This window comes from Polistes fuscatus, unplaced genomic scaffold (genome assembly GCF_010416935.1).
Source record: "Polistes fuscatus isolate 324 unplaced genomic scaffold, CU_Pfus_HIC Scaffold3, whole genome shotgun sequence".
Classification (NCBI taxonomy): domain Eukaryota; kingdom Metazoa; phylum Arthropoda; class Insecta; order Hymenoptera; family Vespidae; genus Polistes; species Polistes fuscatus.
This window is the reverse complement of record NW_025113107.1, coordinates 9,636,862-9,662,396: the sequence shown is the minus strand read 5'-3', so window position 1 is coordinate 9,662,396 and position 25,535 is coordinate 9,636,862. Positions and strand designations below refer to the sequence as shown.

Below are 25,535 nucleotides of genomic sequence, written 5' to 3'. Positions count from 1 at the left end.
CTATTATAAATGTATCCAAAGGATTTCCTTCCTATCGTTCATTGTAAGATTCGTGTTCGGTATAGAACTGGTTTAATTGTATCTCTTTGTCCGTTAGCGAGATAAACGCGGTATAGTAGCCTATAAATTATCTCACTAACACGCACGCTTCTGTGACGTTTGCGTTCACGTTCTATATAACGGTATGAACTAAGACGGAGACATCTAACGACGGTAATAAAGATTACGCATCGCATACATATTAATTAATAGCCCGGGGAGCATGAATGATCTCGTAAGAGACCAAACGCGTGGAAAATAGATGAGGCCGTTCCTTTTCTTTCTTTTATCCCTCCTCCCCCTCCCGCGAAATTACGTAAACGAAGTGGTATATACCGTCGGTGCATATCTATACGTGTATCTATGCAACTTAAATGCATTCTAACATGCATACAACAACAACACGATGCATGGGACGACGACGATTGATAGGCGAGAAGAGAATTTAATGGCATAACGAATTCAAACGCGGAAAATAATTATCATTTTATCGGCCTAACGAATCAAAATTATTACGTAACGTGATTGTTTCTTTCTCTCTCTCTTTTTGTTTTTGTTTTTTTTTCTTTCAAAGATCGTCCCTAAAGGGATAGAAAATATATTCGACGAAGACGAAACTAACAATAAGATCGGAGTATGAGAAAATATGTTTCGAGTCAAGGTCTCGTATTGTATATCGTTGAGATCAAAGTGTTAATCGTGGGACAATGCTGGTGCACTTTCTCGAAGTGCACCTATGCTCGACACGTGTACCCGATCACCTACGCGCGAGGAGATGCATACGAGTTTCATAAGTCGAATAATCTAACGATGATGATGATGATGATGATTATGATGTTAGTGAAAGCAAACGTTTAAAAAAAAGGTTAGTGAAGGGGATGAATAAGACGACATGTAAATGATTAAACTGATGATATTCTTAAAGGGCATAAGTTTGTTATAATACATAAATTTAAAAGGAAATTTCAAGTTTAATTATTTCGCGTATCGAATTAATTGACTACTAACAATGATTTATGCATTTATAATGATTCTTCATTGAGATTTATTAGAAAAGACAAAAATATTTATGTCGTATATAATAATAAATTAAAAAGAGAGTCACACACAGAGAGAAGACATGCATATCGATTTAAATCAAATTCTTTAAACGTTTAACAACGTGCAACGACGTAAGGGGGTTGAATAAAATCGAATAGAAAAGCGATTAACGCGATTGGAAAGCAATTCAAACGAGAAAATAAAAGATAAAAAATAAAGAGATAAAAAGATAGTAGGTCCAAGGGGCGCGATTTATTTACTTTTCATTTCGTTTCTCTTTCATTCTCTCTCCCTCTCTCTCTCTCTCTCTGAGATGGTCGCGAGTATATGTCGAAAAAACTCGTCTAGTCCGATCGCGGAAAATATTTTATTAGGAATAGAATAGAAAAATATATAGATATTTAGATACATACGTGTATCTATCTGTATGTAAGTAATATACGTATATTTACATAGTAAGAGAAAAAGAAAGAGAAAGAGAAAGAGAGAGAGAGAAAGAGAGAGAGAGAAAGAGAGAGAGAAAGAGAGAAAGAAATAGGATAAGAAGTACCGCGTACATGCAAGGGATTCGCGAAAAGAAAACTATCGTCTAGCTTCGTTTTACTCTGCTTATCATGAGAAATGGCGGCCGTTTATAAAACAATGCAAGCAAGACCACCGGTGCGCGTAGGTGGCCTTCTTGCAAACGGTCGACGGTGAACACGGAACGCGGTGACAGAACGAAATGTCCGAGCCTTAAATGGCCACCTGAAACTCTCCTTCTCTACCTCCTCCTCCTCCTCCTCCTTCTCCTCCTCCTCCCTTTTCACCCCTTTCCCTCGTCAGCATTGCCATGCTGTGCTTGCATATATCCTCTCCTTTTTTTCTACTCTTTCTCTTTCTCTCTCTCTCTCTCTCTCTTTCTCTTTTATTATCTCTTCCCTTATTCTTTCAAGTTTTTTCCTCATCCCTTTATACATATATCCTGACTCCCAGTGCTCGAAGGGATTACGCGTACACCGTGGAAGCTCACTTTCAACGTTGAGCATACAAAGTCAACGTGACAAGGAATATCTCTCTCCCTCTCTCTCTCTCTCTCTTTTTCTCTTTCTCTTTCTCTTTCTCTTTCTCTTTCTCTTTCTCTTTCTCTTCTTTCGATCAAACTCATTTCACGGCATCTTACTTACGATTAATGCTCACGTTCGAAGATTTTTCAACTCGAATTCGATTTCGATGTAACGTAAAAACTGGGATAGGATGAAAAGAAAAGGACAGGAGGGGAGTGTAGAGGAGAGGAGAGGAGAGGAGAAGCAAATACGTCGGTGGTCGGGTGCGTAAAGACGGGCAAAGTACGAGTTTAAGTGGCGCCAGTCCGGTGGGTATTTCGGCTCGAGCCTTTTATTTATCGTTTGTGTCCATAAATGTTATTATTTGTGAGAGGGCGCACTGCCCGCAACGCCGGAGATTCGCACGCTCGGCGAACAATGGAAGCGAGCCTCCTCCTATTTTTCCTCCTCATCCTCCTTCTCATCGTTGAGAAAGGACACACAACGATGTCAAACGTGCGACCGAGTCACGTGACGTCCAATGTTTCGATGGCTAACACATACACACACATACACAAATATACACACGCGTATGCATATGCACCGATATACCCAACCGTGACTTCTATACATTTGCAAGTTTTTTTTTGTTCTTCCTTAGATACAAAGAGATATAAATATATATTTATTTTATTCCGCAATGTTATGGGAAAAATTTGAAAAATAAAAATGCACGAATTTTTTTCTTTTACTTCCTTTTTCTTTTTTATATACGCATATAACGTCTTATAATGCATAAAATTTTCAATTTATTATATATATATTCCGGAAAAAAATATAATATAAAATTAATTTCAAATGTAAGTATTATCTTTTTTTTAACAGTCGCCAAAAAGATCTCGCGGTAGAAGCGTTCGAGGTATTAGTCGTGCAACGGTAAGCAAATACGTGCATTTGTCGTTCGGTCTCGTAAGACACGAAAAGACACGAGAGGAGGAAGAGGATGGGAATGAAAGAAGGAAAGAGGGGGAAAGAGAGATGATGCATACGTGTACCCCCTACGGAGTAGCGTCGACTCGATGCTTATACACGGTAAAAATTTGCAACCGAGACAATGGCGATCGGAGGCACCGGTCTGTCTACACGAAACACGACCGACACGAGTTGTATTCTGGCGCCGATCGGAAGAAGAAGGAGAGAACCACCGAGTATTCGAGATTGAAATATAACCAACCGACCGAATGTGTACTCGGGAGTATCAAGTGAAATTTATGCTGACATCCCAGGCCTCGTGCTCGTTCTCCCTCTCTCTCTCTCTTTATTTCTTTCTTACTCAAGCTCGAGATCACCCTCTTGGCATGCCAGCCGAGATTGAAAGTACTTAACCCTTAGTAAGAAGAATTTCTTCTAATATTATTTTTTTCCTTTCGAGTTATACGCATTTTACTATCGTCGGTTTACGTTTATCGAATTTGAGAATCACAAATGACCTCTCACTCACTTCTCCACCCCCACCCCTATCCTCCCCCCGTCATATATCAACCCGTTTATCTAGATTATGAAATTTTTTTTTAAGGGAAGAAGATAAGAAAGGAGAAAATAAAAGAAATTAAACGACGACAACGACAACGACAACGACGACGATGACGATGACGAGAACGATGTTGACGTGGGTTCCTCGCGAAAAGAGAAATTCCATGTCCTAAATCGTCGTCAGGATTTGCGAGCACGTGCTTCAATTTCTTTTAGCAAGGATATTTTGTGCTTCGTCGTGTATCGTTTCAGAGAAATTATCTTTCGCAGCATCTCCGCGATCCGGGAGAAGAACGGAGAAACTCAGTCAGACGTACGCACGAAGCCTAGATATTACGAGCCTTATATATATATAATATTACGAGCTTGAAATATACCATATCGAATGCAACCAGTGAAAGAAAGAAAAATAAAAAGAAAGAGAGAAAGAGAAAGATTGTACTCTCTCGAGGGCAAGAAACTTACAGCTGGACGACTTTGGCGAGCAAGAAACGATGTAAGAATTACATTGAAGAGATCGATCGAAGAGAGATACACAAGGTATATATCGATCGGTTTCTATGCATAAATGAGTATCATCAGGATTTCGAACGATCGAACGAGAGCGTGCAAAAGATATCGAATGAATTTGTGAGATCCATACGGAGAGATCCCTAGATCGATGTATATTAATATTATTTATTTTTATCGAACGTCAATTAACTATATTCTATTGAAAATAAGTATTTTATTGAATGAAATGAATTATTTGTGAACAAGGGGGGGAGAGAAATTGGATTATATCGATTATATTATACTTTCGTTCTTTTTTTTCTTTCCCTTTTTCTATTTTTATTTGCGTATGAATTGAAAATATTTATGCGATTTTGCATGGCATCGAACAGGAACGATCGAACCCGAGAAAAAAGAAAGAAAAGGATCGAGATAAAGTGGACGACGGATCGTATCGAAGAATCGGCATCGATCGTTATCGAACCCGGGTATATCGATCGATCGATCGATCTCTTGCAGATCCAACGGCAAGATAACGCGTGTAAGTTGCTTCGAGGAAAGAGAGGACGCGATTCCAGAAGCGAGCAGTTTAACGCGAAGATCGATGGTCGATCGTACGAACGTTGGCATCGAAAGGCCCTCTAAATCACCGCGAGTGAGATTTAGTAGTCGAACGGAAAGAGTACTACTCCGTTCCGTCCTTTGAAACAATAGCAATTTTTCTTACTACGTCCATACGCGTCCATTTCTCTTTCTTTTTTTGTTTTCTCCTTTTTTTTTTTGCCATTTCATCCGTGAAAGATGGAAATATATTGTCAAAATTCATAGTTCTGTTCGTTTGTAAATCGATCGAGTTAAATGTCATGAATAATTTCTTTCATGTAAATCATCAATAATTTAATTCGATCTTCCGACATAAATTCTATTCTTTTTGTTACGATAGAAGAAAAATACATTTATTCATAACACGCGTCGGGCAATTCTAATCAATCTAATCAAATTCCGAACAGTAATAGATAATAGATAGAAAGAAAAAAAACAAAAAAATTATTAAAACATCTAGATATACTTCTATTATCTATTTTATTACACACACTGAACTATTCTAATCGATCTGAATAAATTCTAACCAGTAATAAAAAAGAAAAAAAAGAGAAAGCAAAGAATTCAAAAAACTAAAATATCCGGGGATAAATTAGAAATCGAATTAGCTTAAAATCTTTTCCCAACGGAACGACAAGACAACACTTGTTGCTTACGAGAAAAGGGGATGAAACGAGAGTGTGGACGGAATGAAGAGGAGGTCGATTTCGAAGCGTGGGTAAGAGTATATCGGAGGATTGAGTCGAAGCGAGGGCGGGGTATTAACATTGAATGCCGTTTCAACGAGAGGAGTAAAGTCGGCTACGATCTGCACCGGGGGAACATGCATTAAACATCTGCCATATAGCCGGACAATTCTGAATTATACATCCGAGGAAGATAGCTGAGCAACTGAGTGCTCGCGGAATTGTCCCACTATTTCTTTGGCGGCAATCGAAGCTGTCCCGCTGCGCGAAACCACTCTCTCTCTCTCTAACTCTCTTACTCTCTTTTCCTCCCATCTGATGTGAGCTTAAGTTTATACGAAGTCCCGACGTCGTCTCGTGTCGAGAAACTTCTTACGCTTAGAGAGAGATTAGATCGAAGTCGGTAGGTCACACGATCGATAGAAAAAAAAAGGAAAAAAACGAGAAAGAGATAGAAATAAATAAAGAAAGAAAAAAGGAGGAACGAAGACAGATAATACGTGAACATACCTATAGAACGTAACCTCGTGAACAAGTGTCGTGAGGATAAATCTCCTTGATATTGTATGTAACCCGTTTAGTTTCCGTGAAGTCTGAGGAATGTATGGAATTCAAAGAAATCGATGAAAAATCTCTTCCCAAAGTCTTCTCGATCCTGACCCGTTTGGAGGGACCCAAGTCGAGATACGACGGGCCCAGAAAAGCGAGTTTTCGACAAGACAATCGACTCGCATACGAGAAACAGAGAGAGAAAAATACAAAAAGATAGAAAGTTTGTGTGTTTATGTGTGTGTGTATGTGAGAATCTTACCGATTGCTTTTAGGGCCGTGGGTAAACCACCATAAGAATAAGAATACAAAATACATCGGGATGTTGCGTAGCATTGGAATTCGCATTCCTCGCCATATTCGGTTCTCACCGAACCCCTTGCATCGTCCCTTAACTCTTTTCCTGACATCTTCCCCAGCACCGGGACACGCCAACACTATATTTATATACCCTCCTTCCACCCTCTTTCGGGATTTATACCGTTAAAGGTGATTCTTTACAGATTCGCCTCACCGATTTTGTTTTTTCATTTCTTTTTTTCTATCGTTCTTTTATTTTTTTACATGTTAGAAAAGTTTCAGAAAAATGCTATTATGTTATTAATACCGCGTGATTGTTCGCTAGTTTTCATATTATAAACATAAAATAGAATAATGTGAAAGACATTCAGTTGAAAATATTATAGTTGAAAAAATTTCGTTGTTACCTTAGCCATGGCGGCACCCAGACCCGCCTGACAAGAGCCTTGCCTGTGGTATCCCCAATACCCTGAAACGGAAATGAACAATTATATGTAAGTACAGTGAATGATCTTTCTTTTATATAAATATTTTTTTCTTTTTGCTTATTCTTTAAACTCGTCACACTAAACTACTCTCACGATATTTTCATGAGTATATTATTATTTAAACAAAATTATATATTATTTTTATAAACGTACATTTTGTTAAATCTTTAAAAAGAAAGGTGTTATTGAAAAATATCGGTTCCATTGAAATCATCTAATAGAATAATTCGAGGAAATATTAGAAAATATTGAAATTCGCGTTGCTTATAACGGAAGTAGTAGTCTAGCATATTTCGACGGTATTTGAAGCGTTGGAGGTCGGATCTCAGAGTATTACGAGTTATGGACTAGGAAGTTGAACGGTATAAGTTTCAAAGGCAGCGTGTGCATACGCCTAAATGGTTAGGTGCACGCATCATTAACCTCGGATCGATCTTCTCGCTCGCCAACTCTGCGATTCATTTTCTTCATCTCTAACAGTTCGCCTTTGAGCGAAAAAAATGTCTACTTCTTCTTCTTCTTCTTTTTTTTCTCTTTTATTTCCTTCCATACAAAATTCCGAGCACCGAACAGGAAACTACGATAACTTATCCAAAGATAAGAAAGATTGTAATTAATTAACCTTTACGCATGACTTTTCCCTTACATGTTAAATATTATTTCCGGAATACCGATGTTAACAATTTTATGTTTAAAAAAGGAATAAACGTTTTTTGTCCAATTTAATTATCGATTCTATCGTAACTTAGGATAACTGCATTCCTTTGCATAACACGTTTATTAGTTACTGCTTGAAACTATCTATCTTTAACCCATGTAGACCTCCTACTATATATAGTACAGTTCATTAGAAAAAAAAATTTACTGACGTACACGCTCGACTTTTGAATATCTATGAGCCTACTGTACCATATTTGGGAAGAGTGGTTCCCACCAACCCTTATATGAATTTATTCTTTTCATATATTTTTCTAATGTTTTTTTTTTTTCAAAAGTCTCTTAATTATATTTATAAAGAAAATTTTATAAAATTCTGACTGAATTATTTTTTAAGTCCAAACCAGTTAAAACTCGAAAGGAAGAGTAAAAGAAGGAAAAGAGTTTTGTGTTTCACGTACTATCATCCTTCTTATCTCTTAAATGATTCAACTTCCAAAATTTCAGTCGGAAACATAATTATATACAGAACGTAAATTCTATAAAATTCTGACCGAATTATTTTTAGATTTCAACGAAATAAAAACTCGTGAGTGAAAAAAAAGAAGGAAAGGGGGTTTTGTTTCACATAACTATCCATCTTATCTTTCAATGATTGACCGTACGGAAGAACTTCCGAACTTTCAGGCGTCGGCGATGACAAACACTACTGTTCGTCAACGACTTACAATCGGAACAGGCCCAGAGATAAGAAAGTAAAAAAATGTAAGAGAAAGGGAAATGAAAAGGAGGGGGCTAGGAAAGTGGATATTAGTGAAGGAAAGTCATTCTCAGGGTGGTCTTAAATTTTCCCCAAGTCACGATTACCATAACGTTTATCGTATGGGAGTTGAAACAATGTCAACGATAAACTAGAAAGTTATGAGTTCGATAAGAAAGGAAAAGCAACTATACAAGTGGATCGTTTCTCGAATAATCTTACGATAGATTATAACACTTCAACTTAAAAGGAAACCAAGAATGAGAAAAGAACAAACAAAATAAGAAAAGAAAAAACGAAAAGAAATACGTAAAAAAAATTAAACAATGAAAAAGAAAGATATCGAATTCGCGTAGCAATAAGATGAAGTTTTGCGATATCTTACATTGAGAGTCTTTCAACGTAAGCGTCAGACGTGAGAAATCTGTTTTCTGAGATCAGATCTCTCAGTTTGGATCCCTGACCTCAGTAAAGCCAAACCCCGTCGTCCACGAGCATGCTTACGTCACGCACGCGCACGCATGAAACGCGTACAATGCATGGTAGGTAAATATATATATACATAAGTACAACATAGTATACCTGCCATAATCCAGCTTGGAATTTTTCTTACATTTCCTTACGAAAGAACGTAAATCGGCTATCAATTAAGTTGAAAATAGATAAACAAAATTGTAAGAGAGAAATTCGAACGATCAGACTTTTATTCCATCTACATGGCATTCGCATAATCTTTGATCGATTTTACGATATACTTAACGCAAGAAAAAAAAAGGTATTTATCGATCTATTTATAAAAATCAAGAAAAATCTATTTCGGTGATTAAAACGTTAACTCTACGAGGTACAAATAATTAACCTCTTTCCATTCTTAACGATTTTCCGTTTCAATCTGTTTACATATAGAAATATCTCGAATTATTTCTATCGATATATTGTATTAAAAGATCAAACATAATGCAATTTCGTGTGAGATTCGACATAGGACAATGATGAATTAATTAATTAAGAACTGAATCCCGATAGAGTCATAGAAGAGTGACAAAGCGTTTATTGAGAGTAGGGTCAGTAGATATGTTGACATCTATGAATAAATCGTTTCGAAGATTTACAGCGCGTCTAGGAAGTAGTTTGTTGTGATGTGTGAGTTTCAATTACCAATGGACGAATGACTTTATAGAGATGATATTTTCTTTTATTCCACATTTAAATAATTAAAGAAAAGATTATTAAATTTTATAATACTTTTATGATATGTAATTATTTTTTCAAATGTTCATCATTTATAATAAAATATCAACAATAAACAATATCGTATTAACAGAATGTATAATTTGATATTGTCATTGAATTATTTATATTATTATTAATAGATTTACTGATCATTCGTTGTTAAAAATACTATCAATTAATTAATAAAAATACTTGGTCAAATAAATAGAATTATTTTTTAAATCAGTGTACTAAGAAAGAAAAATATGATAAATATCACGATTAAAATTCTATTCAAATAATATAACTTGTATTTTTTCGTATATAAAAACACAACACAGAGAGATATGCGAATAAAAATTTTCGTGGAAAATTCCAAGTGGTAATGAAATATATTTTAATTGAAATGGTCAATCGTTAATTGAATTAAATATTGTCCAAGACTGACGTAGGGTCATAGCAGCGTGCACGGACTGTAAGAAATGTAGGCTCGAATGAGGGGAGAATATCCGGTCTGTTCCCCGTCGGAGGATCTTGGCCGTGCCTTTCTTCCATATACATACACATATGCACACACATATATATTTATTTATATATATATTTTACCAGTACTAAGAACTTTTACATACTATACACGTTATGAGAGGAAGACGAAGGGAGACCGAAGCGAACTATCGGTCACTTTGGACGAGAGCTGCCACTCATGCAATTACATTTATCGCTTCTCGTTGTCGATCCGATTCACTGGAGAAACGCGATAAAAAAAGGAAAAACAAAACACAGTTCAAATAGATTAATATTTTCCGGGCTTTTACTTCTCGTGAATGAAAGAGAAAGAAAACACGAGTTCCGAGTTTAATTACGAATACTTTTCAACTTTCCCTAAAACTTTTTTGGTTCGAACAATAAATCTTTTACATTTTCTTTTAGAAAATTGATTTATAATTTTATTCGCCAATTTCTGTGTTAATATTTGTCAAATTTTTCTAATTCGAGATTAGAAACATAAATAATTAATTTTAATTAATTGCAAATATTTTTCTACTTTTTTTTAGAGATATTCAAGAAATATTATTTCAATGAATAAAATTATTACGTTCTTAAAATGCATTAAAAAATCTAGAAAATGACTACTACATATATATATATGTAATTTAAAAATAGGGATCGTACAAGATTGTTTAGACGAAAAAATCGAAATCACGAAGTCGAGTGGTTCGGGAATCGCGTTGTTCGACGAGTCTCTTAATCGAGTTACATGGAATGAATGGAGTCACTGTGATACTCTTGGATGCTGCGAACGTGTGAGAAGTCCACGCATTTATGCATTATTATACGTACTGTGGGACGCGCCTTTATCGTATCATTTTTCTTTAGAAATTGGAAGGCCATTGCTGCTGCCACTTCTTTATTCTTTTATATCGGTTATCGACCTTCGTTCATTATCTGTTTTTCTTTTAAATTGTACAATTTATTATTTTTAACTTCGTCGGTAATATAGAAACCTTCTTATATATGTTGTATTTAATTATTGTGCAACAATTTATTCTTTTCCCTAGAAAGTTCGAATTCTTTTTCCATTTTAAATGAGCATTTTGTTATTTATTTTATTAATTGAAATAACGAACAAAAGTACGGTGCACGATACGTCGTGGTCTTTTTTAAACGTGAACTGTACCGTCATAAATATACGAACTTTGTTCATCTCTTTTGTTTTATCTTTAAAAAAAAATGGCCACCGTACTCATCATAGATCTTACAACGCGAATTAGTATCATTCCCGACAAAAGTAACGATTAGCGTGAATTTCACGTCGAAACACCGCGATAAATTGCGTCGGTGTCACTCAACAATTTGTTTTAATGAATCAGCAAGCCGGAAAAAGAAATATGCAGCAATATAACCGGCAGGCAAGCAGGCAAGCTGGCAGGGATGGCTAGCTCGATCGTAATTCAAGTAGGATCAAGTGCTAATTGGCCTCGTTAGAACAACGCTGAGTTAGTACCGTTCTCACTCTCTGGCGCCTTCTAATTATCATTTTTTTCAGCACATCTATGTAACTGCTGCGAACGTGTGGGTGGCTTTCATGGGTGGAATGTACTCCTAACGTTTTGTCCTTACTTTCTTCCATCTAATGGACACCTAACTAACGATTATTCAAACAACACATCTTACATTAGTCTATACATTATAGAATTAATACAAATTATTTAACCTGTTTGATACGATCAGATGGATCAACTGAACCATCCGTCAAGATTTCAGTTCTGTTTTTGTAAAAAATAAAAGAAAGAATACATTTGTTTCTTACTTATCAACAAATCATTAATTCAGTTTCGAAAATAGTGTATCTTACACATTTATTTCCACGAAAGAGTTATTCACAACAAATTTTCACGCACAAGTGCCAAGTGTTCCTGTGTTGGGTAATAGTGGTTACAGAATCCTAAAGATAAAACATTATAAGACATACATACGGGCGAGAGGATGTGGCTTTTCTATTCCAGTAAAGGCGAACAATACTCGTAGTTGCAATCTGACGAGACTTTCCATCCATAAAATAAAACGCGACGTTAGAAATGCGTTATAAATCGCGCAGCGTAGACGTAGAGCAATGAAGATAATCCTACCTATTGCTGAAAAAACGATTCCCAGGAAAATATCAGCTGCGTACGGGTTTCTTTTCTAATTCGTTCTCTCTCTTCCTCTTTCCTTTCCTTGTCTATCTATCTCTTTTCTTCTTTCTCTTTTCGAATCCAACAAATTGTTTAATTACGCGACTCACGAGCTTGGAATTTCTAAACGATGAGTTCACGCCATGATCTCGCTTCATAATCGAAATTTCGAAGTAATGCGTTCCCCTTTTCTCCTCCTCCTCCACCTCTTTGTAAATGAGATATCTATTGCTTTTATGAGATAACACAGCAGTTATACTTTACTCCGTCGATAAAGAAAATTGATAATGTGAAAAAAGCTATTTTGGCACGTTTCGTGTTATCTCTTCGAAGCAATATGTTTTTCTCGTCGGTTCTTAAAATATAAGATTGTTTTTGTTTAGAAGATACTTTTCCTTTCTTAACTTCTAAAGTACAAGAAGAATCGAAAGATTTTCGTTGAGGAAAAATGTTTAAAATCGTAAAATACTCGAACTAACATACACCATCGTGTCACGTCGTAGCTAATTGAATTTCGTTGCTTTTTTAAAACGACCACGAGGAAACTTGCTCGTATGGACAACTTAAGAAGTATCAAAAGGTACGAAAGTCGATATGTCTTTTGTCATTAAAAAGCAAGCAAGAGGCAGAGGAGGTAAGGAATATAACTACGGGTTGGCAGGAAGTATCCTGTTACGTATAGGCGTATTTATGGTTGCTATACTTCGAGAACACGACCATATGTCGCTGAGGATCCTTGAGTCCTCGAAGCTTTCTCCTCCTTTCCGCGCATCCCCCAAGGATTTACCTCTCCACGGGTAAATTCGAACCTCCTAAACTTTTTCTCCGCGTTAATGACGTTAACGTGAAAAAAAAGGATATGAAAAGAAGAACTGTAAGAAGAAAAAGAAAAATAAGAAGAAGAAGAAGAAGAAGAAGAAGAAGATGATGATGATGAACATAAAGAATAACGAAGGGAAATAAGAGACAGTAGCCAAGGACTGTCTCTGTTTTTAAGCCAAGACGCACCACTTTACGACTGTTTATATCACTCAAACTTGAGTCTAAGCAGTATCGCCAGCAGCAGCAGCAGCAACAGCAGCAGTAACAGTAGTAGTCTAACATAAGTCACGACATCATTCTTCAACGTTTTTCCGTAAATTCGATAGCTAAATACAGAATAGGAATAGGAATGGTCGGCGGCACGTGTAAGATAAATCATGAAAGTTTTTTTGAGATTGTACGAGATGAAATACTCTAATAAAACTTTTTTGTTAATCAATAAGAAATCAAAATAGAAAACAAAAAAGAAAAACAAAAAAGACAAGGAAAAATACTCACTCGTTCTACATGGGGAAAATTCTTGAGTTTCGTTGAAATTCTTGTCGACAACCCAGCAGGTGCCAACTGGGTCTCTTCGATTACCAGCCTTAGCTTCCTTCACTGGTCTCGGATCTTCAGGATCGTATCTTGGTTGTATAAGGGAGAACCAAATGTATCTCGGTGCACATGCCTGTAACAAAGAGAACATTTTCTTAACCAAGTCAAACGTCATTCGAGTTTATTTCTTCATTCTTAAGTTTCTCGTCTGATGCGAGTATTTGAATATTTGCTTTATTAACTCGATACATTGCTCGTAATAAAACAATCATTTTAACAAGTAGTAGTAGTCATCGTCTTCATGATCTCGTTCAATGCTAACAACGTTCAAAGTTTCACGATGAACTTGATTTTATTATGAAAGAAGAAAGAATTCTCGTATAAATGACGTCACTACGTTATTTACTTTTCAAAGGCTTCTAAGTTCGAGGATATTTATCCGCATACGTTAGAATATTTTACGTAATGAGTATGTATCATTGCTGTATTTAGAAATTATCTTAACTCGTATAATTATCTACTGTGTGCGTATGTTACTGGATCGTATCTCGCTTTACGTTTTTATTACGAACGAAATCACGAAACGCAATAACGCTTTTCATTATCGAGATAAAATAATCGAAATAATTTAACGAAGCGGGTAACGTTGATAACAAAATTTCATTCGTACACTTTGTACTCTCTTTCACACTTATCTATTAATAATATCGATGATTATCCTGACGAATTCATCCTGTTCAATTGTTCACCATCCCTTTTGTTCTTTCCGACTCGATAATAATCCAATCGGTTTAACTCGATCTTTTGTACTTTACTGACTAACAGAAGCAGCCAATGACCTCGGGGGAAGAATAAGTAATAACAGGTGAAAAGGATTCGATTCACTATCTCTCTTTCGTTTTGTACACTATACCAACGATGTGTAAATCGTTATGAAAGAAATCAAACGAAAATAATAATAATAATAATAAGAAAAATACGAATAAAGCGATAATAGTTCTTCGAACGATAGCCTTGAGCTAACGTGCATGATTCTCACATTGTTTGCTTTTTCAACACGTTAATATTTTAATCGTTTTTCAAGGTTGGCCAGTGTAAGCGAGCCTTAACGAGCTTCGAACGTTAATTTCACATGCACACACCAGAAGTAAAACCATACACGTGTTGTTAGTTCTTGTTCTCTCTCTTTCTCTTTCTCTCTCTTTCTGTTGTTAACCCTTTTGAGGAAGAATTATACGAATGCACACCGGTGTTTATTCGATGCACGCAACATAGGCAATATTAATTGCGAGCCAATTAAGGGCCGCTACAACGAGCTTCGTCGTTATACGCACGCGATTCTCTTATATCTGGGACACGTTGTTGTTGCACGGAAACCGGTGTGCTCTACACACCCACTATATCCAATCTACCCTTCTTTTAATCAAGAATTACGAGGAAAGCGAATCGTTTTATCGATTAAGTTGTTTCACGTGGAAATTATTCACGATTCTACGAACCTACTCTAATAACTGATTTGCTAAAGTAACTGGTGAAATATATTGAAAAATAATGTTTATATTATATATTTTTAAACGAATCAGAGTATTGCAATGGGAACAGATGGTTCAGTAAGAGCGAATGAACATAAAAGAAATGAGAGAGAGAGAGAGAGAGAGAGAGAGAGAAGACAATGAGCCGGAGTAGCATAATTTATCCATTGAGCCAGTTTAGGTCAATTTTTCAAGGTAAAACGTATTGAAGAATAAAAAACGTCGAAATATTTTTAGACCAATCAGAATATTCCAGTGAGAACAGATGGTGTGTACCATACCATAAAAAAAATGAAAGAGAAGACCATGCGTTAAAGTAACGTAATTTATTTGTAATACCTGTCTGGCACAATCGTTAAAGATAAAACATAATGATAAAAAATTATTTAAATCTTTTGTTGATAAATTAGAGTAATAAGAACAGATGGTACGTAACATACGAACGAAGATAACAAACAAATGAAAAATGATGATGATGCGCCAAAATAACGTAATTTATTTATGATATCTAGTTTTGTTCGATAATTGAAGTTAAACATATTGAAGAAAAATAGTTTGAATAGTTTAAAAAGCAAATCAAAGTATACTAGTTAGAACAGATGGTGCGTACCATCTGAACATAACAAAAGAAATAAGAAAGTGAGAAAGTGAGAGAGTGAGAGAGAGAGAGAGAGAGAGAGAGAGAGAGAAATAGAGAGAAGACGATGAGCCAAAGTAGCGTAATTTATCCATTGCGCCAGTTTAACTCAATCGTTGAAGGATTACCGCTATGATAACGTACGAGCTAGCAGTGTGTCTGAACTCAATGCCGACTGACGGAGAGCAAAGATGACCCGTTAAGTGCGCTCTTTCACATTTCTTTCCTTTCGGTTTGGCGCGATGTCGTCGAAGAGAATAATGGCGGTAGAGGACGATCAGAGCTCGCAACTATGTCGTCGAAGCCGTAAGAGGAAAGAAACGGTTATCGGTCGTTCCAAATAAAGAAACCTTTGGCGATTCCTTTCACCGGTGCCGCGAAGAACTAAGGAATTCGGCCGAAGAATCAAAGGAGAACAAGAAGAAGAAAGAAAGGAAGGAAGGAAGGAAGGAAGGAGAGGAAGTCATCGGGGATGAACAGAAACCACGAGAAGAAAGAACTCGGCCGAGCAAGTCTAGGGAATTCGATTGCGAACCTCTTACAAAACGGTTCTTCTACTTTTCTTCGATCAACCATCTTCGATTTCAAAGAAAACGATCACGCTGGTTCAGTAGTAGATTGAATATTTTAAATTATCTTCTACGTCTTTTTTTACCATTTCTAATCCATTACGAACTGTTCTCATTGTTTTTCTTCTCTTCGATTAAATATACTTATCTTCGATTTCAAAGAAAATGATAAAGCTGGTTGTTTCGTAGATATATATATATAGAAGATATTACGAATTATTTATATATATATATATATATTTCTTTTTTTATCTTTGTTTATCCGTTACGAGTATTCTTTATTTACTTCAATCAACGTTTCTTGTTTTCAAAGATAACGATCTAACTAAATAATTAAGTAAATAAAAGATTCAAACTTATCTTTATATTTTTATTTTTTTCATCAATGCAAGTCCATTGCAAACAACTCTAATTTGTTTCCAACGATGGAGAACCTAGTTTTAGTAGATAAAATATTTAAAAATAATTACACTTTTAAATGATAAGAAAATAAGGACAGACAATAATTGCTGAACGTCAAATTTTTGTTCGATCGTCGAAATCTTCCGTTTACTTTTCATGATAGAAATAGCAAACCATATGAAATATTTCAATCTCGTTATCGTCTACGCGAAATAAAGAAATAAAAGAGCATTAAAGAAAAACGATATGTCTAATTTTCATCATTCTTTTTCTTTAACGGTCACTCGAATACGATCTGTATGAACTCGAGGACCACTCGAGGTAGCTTAAAACATGGCTAATAACACGGTTTCTTTAATGTCTTATTCGTCAAGCCTCTTTACAAGCTTTCAACGAGCATATCTCAGTAAACGGGGTAGGAGAAAAGTGTGAAGTCGTTCGTGAATTTAGCGAGTAAAATATTACATTCATGTATCGTATGTATAAATGTGCATATACCGTATAATTAGAAAAATTCATATAGAACGATGAAAACAATAAAATAAATTTTACATAATACATTGTATATTTTATATTATATTATAATTATATCATTATATCATTATAATATTATAATAATATATATTATATCATTATATAATATTATGACGAATATTATAAATCATTATTATATATACATATTGACGCGTACACGTGCAGATAGATCATAGGATAAATTCCTAGATTATATATAGATAGTTATACATCTGATGAAAAAATAAAAAAGAGGAAATAATTTTTGCGGTGGTAAGAAACGTTTAAAAAGGAAGAACACGCGTGCAGGGTGTTCACGTCATTTACGATTCTTCGGCGAACTTTACGATCAAGCCGATTGGATCCAAGCCAAAAGAAGAGAGAAAGAAAACCAAACGGCAGCTGATCTCGCCATCGTCGTAAAAAAGCTCTTTCCTTCCTTCTACCATGCGTTGCGTCTTTATTGTTCATTCGAAAACGTGGAACACACGTGAAGATCCTTCGTGTCACGAAGATACTGTCGTCTCGAATAACCGACGAGATTAACCAGATGCAAAGAAAATTTTCCAAAATTTGTAGAAAGTATAACGTATCGATGAAAAATAAAAACAAATCTTTGAACACTTTAACCATACGATTCTCTTACCCTTAACACAAAAAGTTTCACCATAAGAACCTTTGAACCTTTCGACTCTTTCTCCGAACGATAAATCTAACGTAAAGATAAAAACAAAAAAGATAAAAGAAAGAGAAGAGATAAGAGAAGGAAAAAAGGACGATCGTTAAAAATGTTTAGAAATCGAGGAAAGTTCGGAAATTTATTTTTGGGGTGCGAATGAGGTCATCTCTGGTTGGATGCACTCAACTTGATATTCTTGCGGATAGATTGCTCGTGTTTTAAAACAGTTGACAGTCCTTTTAAATCTGAAAGAAGAGACCAGGGTCCTCTCCTACGTTCTCCACCCTCATACACCCTCCTATCCGACCCGACATATATGTATATTAGGTTGTCCCATAAGTTTCTTCCTTTTTTTTTTTATGCGACTTCAATAGACGATATTTGTTGTTTAAGGTTGATTTACTGTGCTATATATGAACACGTACTTTGAAAGAGCTGTGAGACGACTGGAATCGATGCCATAAATGGACAATAGATGTGCCTGCATGTCTACAAACATAACTGGCTCGAAGTCACATAACGTGGCGCGGAAATAACTTATGGGACAATCTAATATATAAGATTCATACATAAAAAATCGTTTTCGACGATATACCTAAGTATTTATAACACTGAAAGCAACGAATCAGGTTACTTCCGTAGCACGGAAATCATTAAAGAGTACAATGGTTGGTCTCTTACAAAGTCGATAACGTTGAGTTCCGAAAGGGCTAATCTTCCGTTTCTTCGGATTAAGAAATCTTATCTCGTCGAGTACAAAAGAGCTCTTGGAAAGATTAAGCTAAATCCTTTATTCGAACGTCATGAATCGTAATCCCCCCCTTAGTGATGACTACAAACTATCTTTTTTTTTTTTTAAGAGATAGATGGTAATTTTTAACAAAGCAAGAAAAATAATATGATAAAGTATAAATAACGTGCGTGTGAAAGTAATAAAAAATAGAGGGAAAAAAAAACAAACAAAAAAGAAATTTATTCTTTATCTCATAGAATAGACATTGAATTCTGACTTTCTTTTTTTCCTATCTCTCGTTGATACACGAAATGACCCATGATAATGATTAAATAAAATATAATAAAAGAATAGACGACTGTATTAACGCTGTTCAAAAATAATCAACATATATATATAAAAAAAAAACAAAAAGGGAAATGTAACTTTTCCCTATCCTATAAAGTAGACATTGAACTTTGCTTTTCCTTTTCTATTTTTTCAACTGATAAACGAAATGGTTCGTAATAGTGAGCTCACAAAACGTCCATCTTTCTTTCGGCTACGTACGAACACCTCGAGACATTTTATTTACCATGAATGAAATTAACGAGGCATACGAAAATCAAGCCGGTGAACGAGTTTCCGTTCACCCCCTTTCTCGTGAGTCGTAATCGACGAATTACGACATTCTGAGCCGAAGGTGAACTTGATTATTTCGTAGAAAAGTCTCTTACAATTATATCCAACAAGGAGACGATATGAAACATTTTATGACAGTGACTTTACATGACTCCAAGTGTATATCATTGTTAAATTTTGTTTTACTCCCTATCACCGTAACTCGCAAAATATGAGAAGAAAAAAAAGGAATAAAAAAATTAATAGAAAAGATAGATAGGAAAGAATAATTATAAGAAGAGAGGAGTAGGTATACTTCTCGAGTGACAGAATAACAGAGTAGTTACGGAGTGGGATATTTACGTCATAAAGGTGGAGTCTAAGGAGTTGTTTTAGTTTCGAGGTTGACTCACCTCGTATATACTGAGTCACAACATTATTTATACATCGTACGAATACGAGCATATGATTCTTGTGGTCGTGGACGTGCATAATAGCAAGAGACAAAAAAGAGAGAGGAAGAGTTTACGAGAGGAAGGTTAGGAGCTTGCAACTATCACAAAAAAAAACCAGCTCGAACCATTTGTCACTCCTGAATCCTGCAATTTGTTACTGCTACATTTTATATGATTAATACTATAAAAAAAAATAAACTTCCTTTGCGAAATTTCATTTCGCGTTTACACGGGTAAATACAATTTTGATTTCCTCGAATGATTTATCGGCTAATCGTACAATTTTCATATGTTGAAGAAGTCAATCTAAATATTTTGATCAACTTGCTATTCATTTCATTCTGGTTTACGAGTATGAACGAGTAGTTTCACGGTGTTTTACCGTATTAAGGTCGCATTTCCTTGTTCCCGTAACAGAGCTGACGCCGCTAAGGAGACTTCAGAGAGAGAGAGAGAGAGAGAGAGAGAGAGAGAAAGAATGAGAGAGAAAGAGCAAAGTGGTTCGTTCTCGAACGAACTGTCTCGGAGGAGGCCACGAAAGGCTACCGCGGAGCAAAAAGGGATCGTTTAACGGGCGTCGCAATTTGTCCCCTCGACAAAACACACGACTGGAATGCGTATTGTCTGACCGTCGGATTATCCGATCCCTTCTTCTTCTTCTTATTTTTTCTTCCTCCTTCTAGGACCAAGCACCTCACGAGACAAGTTCCAGACTAGCGATGAGTCTCTTCTCGAATTAGCTTATATTTTAGAGTTACTTTCTTTAGTACTAAACCTAAAGACGGTACACGTATATCTATTTAATACCATCGTAACTGATCGAACGATCAAGCTTTTAAACAAAGTTTTATTCTTTTTTACAATCGAGTATAGATAGAAGATAATTTTTTATTGACTTAAACAATACGTATTGTTTTTTGAGCATTGATCACGGTTAGTTGTGAAATGTAACTAATACAGTTTAGGATAAACGAAGTATATACTAATATCAAATATATTTTCTTGTTTCTTGCAAAATTGATTTCATATTATAAAGTAGTAGAATGAATCAAAACGGTGTGTAATTTCTGAGTAACCTCTGAAACCAAACTAAATCGCTTTAAAAATTTTCTAAACAATATTAAAGCTTATTTTATTCGTAAACAATCTAAAAAAAATAAAACACGCAGAAAGCAGTTGAGCACTTGTTAAGAAAGAGAAAAATGTCCTGATTTTAAAATTAAAAATAAATCATCAAATTACTTTAGTATCAATCGGATACATTGAATTCTAAATGTATCATAAAAAGTAAATAATAAGTAATACTGTATAATACATTAAATTCGATCACTTATATTATATAAATATATTCGAGTTTTTTGAGACTTTATTTTCCAAGTTCGAGATATGCATATCGAGTGAATTTTTCTTTCTTGTAACAAAAAAAAACGAAAGATCCGATCGGAAATATACGACATAGGGCAATGCATAGCTATTTCAAGATCTTATAGGTATATGCCCTTTCGTGGTTTAACGCCAATGGTGACTTCTCTGAAGGAACATTGTCCTGTCGAGTCGATTTTACAATGCCATTTCCATTTTCATTCTCACGAGGAGTCTGCCGACAAACGACAATCTCGAATCCTATCGATCCTCTTGACTTCTCCAACGCGTTCACGTAAACTCGATGGGTCCTCGCATGCGAATTCCCAAAACGGGAGAAAGTCAGTACGGAAAGGGAGACTACGATGCATGTCGAGGGGAAGTGAATGGTAGACAGAAGAAGAAGAAGAATAAGTAAAAAGAAGGAAAGTCTCGAGGATTTCGTACAAGGCTCTGCTTTCAAGCCGGGTCGTTGAGGTCGCCCGATTGTCCTTCGCTTTGATATCCCGGCTCTTTCTTGCATTCATTTTTAATTCTTTTTTTCTTCTTTTCCTTTTTTTTAAGGTTTTTTTTGTCGCCAAATTTACGTCTTTCAAATCGTTTCGCTCAGATTCACAATTTTAGAATCATTTTATTCGGTGTCATATAGATATCTTTAATTGCATGCTAAAATTTGTAATAAAATATCACGAGTAAAATCATTCCGTAACCATAAATCTTATTTGACGTATATACAGTTGTATAATTATAAAACTTTACATTATTATTAGCTTATGACAGAGATTGGACACCTTCCAACTTTTTAACCTGATTGGAAATTAAACTTATTACATTCGTGGTGCTCGTTATAAACTCGTAACTGTACGTGCTAACATTAAATTCAATTTCAAAAAAAAAAGAAAAGAAAAAAGAACAACCCTAAAAGAGTGGCATGATTTACAAGTTCCTTCGCGCATAGAGTTTACTGTTACACAAAACGATCTTGAATACAGGGAAAGTATTATTAGAAAGAGTTTTATAAACACACCGTAAGATCACCATCCGAAAATACTTTTGTTTCGTTAGAAGAAAAAGACCAAGCTGTTAGCATTATTCGAACCTACTCGGAAGCTGTTTTCTGTCGAGTCTCCTTCGTCAAGTCGTTTGCCCTTTAAACGCGACCTTTCTCTCGGAAGCAATTAATAGAAGGTAATTATCGTGGTAGCTAACTTGTCGTTCGTGTTTGTACGATGCACGGTGCGAAACGCACGTTGTATGTTCGAGGAAGAAGCAGAAGAAGAAGAAAAAGAAGAAGAAGAAAAAGATGAAAACAAGGAAGAGGTAGAAGAAGGCTAAGTTCAGTTTGAAATCTATCATTACAGAAGAAGCGGTACAAACGACAACTCTTGTTGATTACCTATTGCGTTTCTGTTCCGTTCATGTGACTCTTTCTTTTTTCTTTTAAGCTTCTCCAAACAAAAATTCCATCGGAAAAGTTTCACACAATCATCTATTTTTCATTAATTAATGATAAACATCTTGTAAAATAAATGAAATAATATATGTAAGCATTTATTTTGTTTCAATGTAAATAAAAAATATTTGAAATACTGATTAAATATGTTGAAAAATATTGATCCAATAAATAGCAATCTTTATATTATAGAATTTTTTTTCTCATCACACGATTTTGAAGAATCGATCAAAGTCATGTATTTCATGAATTTTGATTACTTTGATCATTGAAGATATCGAATCATAATTTAATCGTCACTATAGTCTTTCCTCTTTGTAACGGTTTTGTTATTTGAAAAGACGCTATTATTTTCTCGAAAGAGAGAACAAATCAAGTTCGTCGGATTCGCTATGTATCGGATAACGATTTTCGTGGTTGCATCGAGTACCATCGATGGACGTCATGTACTCCGTGACGAGAATAGTGTGTGGACGTTAAGGGTATATTGTTTTAGCGTGCTGGATCGTGCGTCTCTTAAAAGGTTTGGCACGATCGATTATGCGACTCGCGTACCTATTGTACTTCCGATCTTTAAAAGAAACGTCCGTTCTTTCCACAGATTCTATACTTTAATTTATTTTACCACGTGCCACAGATTAACATTTGTCGAACGATAAAAGACGATCTATGAATTATTTACTAAATTCCCTCATTCTTGAAATTAAACGATCTTACTTTCGATCCTCGAATTTTAAACAGAAAACTAAACGAAACCATAAATAAGAAAAGTGTAGAGAAATTAAGAATAAGGAATGACAGAGCTCGTTCACATTCTGAAATAAGTAGATAATTCTAGTACAATAAGAGACAAACAGAAAGATTGATGCAGAAAATGATGTTTCAGAATAGGAAACATGACGTTTTTCTGTGTATGAAAAATGACGATAATACAAAACGACGAATGTCGGTAATTGTGGTATTTACAGTCTCTTATCTCTCTCTTTCTCTTTATCTTTATCCTTATCTAAACGTCTGTTAAGTAAATCAATTCACAAAGAGAGTCAAGTCATGCATAATAAATATTTCAATATAATTATTTTCGAAAAGATCCTCATAACGGACTCGTTCATATTTCAAGATGAAAAACACATTTATTTAATTCCCACCTTGGTGTCCTTGAAATCCGTCAAACAGTTCGATTGCACTTTTCCTTAAGTAGAGAAGACAAACGAAATTGAAAGAATGACGTCTCGTTGTACCCGTTATGGAAGCAATTATCGTGCTGCCAACTCAAAAGCCGTTCATAAGCGCTCACTCGCTAGAACTTTCGGAGAAACGTAGGGCATGTACCGCTTGCAGCCGGATTTACGAGATTTTTCGTAGGTTTTTTTCTACCATCTCTACTGGTCCAAACACTCACATCTACACTCGAACCACAACACTCAGGGTAGGGGAAGAAGTTCAACAGATTACGAGGATCGCTACTACGGTGCGTATGTACCGACATCGTGCTGAAGAGTTTGTCGAGAAAATGCATCAAAGTGAATAAGGGCTGTGGTACATCAGACAGACCGCCGTGCCGTCTACGAATAGATGGGGATACGTGACTTGGAGAAGAGTACAAATCTTTCTACGCTAGAAGATTGCTTTCCGCAATACTACTATCTCGGGGGAATACAAACACAATGGAAAGAGATGAAACACGTGGCCCACGAGTTTTGTTTGAATTGGTAAGATTAAATCATCTTCGAGATTTCACTATTGATGATTGATCAATTTCATCTAAGATTTTCATCATTTTTTTTCATCATTTTCTATAAGTTTCCAGTAGAGTTTTGCTTCTAAAGTATCAATATCGACGCGACTCTGGTTGTTGCTTATTTTCGATTCCCGAAATAGAAATGGAGTCGACTACCGAGAAGCAAAGTTTAGTTCTATTCCTTATGTAAAGTTGAATTTTCCTCTTTGAAAATCGTCTAGGGTTGTGAAATTTTCGCTAAACGTAGAGAATCATGGGTCCAATAACTTTCTCGTAAGAGAAAATGAATATTTATGATTATTCAACTCTTGCGAATAACTCGCACGTGTTCCTTCACCTTCTTTTTTTCTTTTTCTCTCTGACTCTTTCTCTCTCTTTTTCTTCCCTCTTTCAACAACTGCGATTCCCTGTAAGGAGTTTTCCTGAGAAGCCAGAAATAAGGCCGGATTCTTCCAGTTTATTTTTCCTTGTCCTTGCGAGAAAGCTTCGCTTCCGTCGCACAAAGTCTGGATACTTGTGCGCCGATGTGTATCGTTTTATATACGTTGAATTATTTGGTTTAATAAAGCCAAATACATCGTTTTATGTACTTTCCATCCTGTCTATCCAATAATAAATATTTCTTAAATTAAGTTTTCTATTTATTGAGTCAGTATCTTTAAACATTTCAAATTAATGATTGACACTTATCAAAAACAAAAACTCAATTTGCAAGCTTGATGCAATCCGGCTACTATTAAAAATACTGATTATTTATTTAAAATATTAACAAATTATTATTTATACCCAATAAAATATTCGATTATATATTTTACATAATACTGACTAAGTAAATAGAAGTATGAAATGATTTGACAGATGCCGTAAAAAAATATAAGACTGAAAGGTAGTATTTCGATTTCTGCACGTTTTAAAATAATCGATATTACGCGAACGAAATTAACTTTCTTATTTTGCAAAATTCGTTTCCCCGGATATTTGAAGTAAAATAATTACTCACCATAATCGGACCTCCGTCTATATTTGAGGCAGAAACCGTCGCTCCAAACCATTGAAGCGTTTTGTTATCAATCTGACTCAGACCATCAGGTTCCGAGGGAGCTCTAACGTGGTTGTTTCCTAAAAAAAGGATAAGTCATCGGCTTAAATTTTCTACGAATTTAATATTGATTCACATCGGAAATATTCCTTTAAAGATATTGTGTCAAGAAAATGAAAGGAAGGATACGATTCTACTAAGATAGAACAAAATGAAACGAAAAATATGAGTTTTAGATACATTTACACCTGATAATAATCCTTTGGTAATAAGTATTAATTCAAATCTAAGACTTTCGTAACGTTTAATTTACGAGAAATGATAGTAGAAACACGTGATACTACCAATTCGAATGATTCATTTCGTGTGTGGTTCTAATTTCCAAGAAATATAGAATAAAT

General features: G+C 35.3%; 1 protein-coding gene across 6 annotated transcripts in view; it reads right to left on the bottom strand.

Annotated features, from left to right (window-relative positions):
* Positions 1-25,535, bottom strand: part of LOC122519102 (integrin alpha-PS2) — a 51,937-nt gene that overhangs the window by 8,724 nt on the left and 17,678 nt on the right. For 4 of the 6 annotated variants that reach the window (XM_043638324.1, XM_043638323.1, XM_043638325.1 and 1 more), the window contains 3 exons: positions 25,096-25,214; positions 13,381-13,552; positions 6,676-6,737 (listed from right to left, as the gene is read on the bottom strand). In XM_043638324.1, the coding sequence (XP_043494259.1) occupies positions 6,676-6,737; positions 13,381-13,552; positions 25,096-25,214 (353 nt within the window). Of the gene's footprint in view, positions 1-5,929; positions 6,642-6,675; positions 6,738-13,380; positions 13,553-25,095; positions 25,215-25,535 lie in introns of those variants that run through there. The other 2 variants (XM_043638327.1, XM_043638328.1) reach the window with 1 other exon arrangement.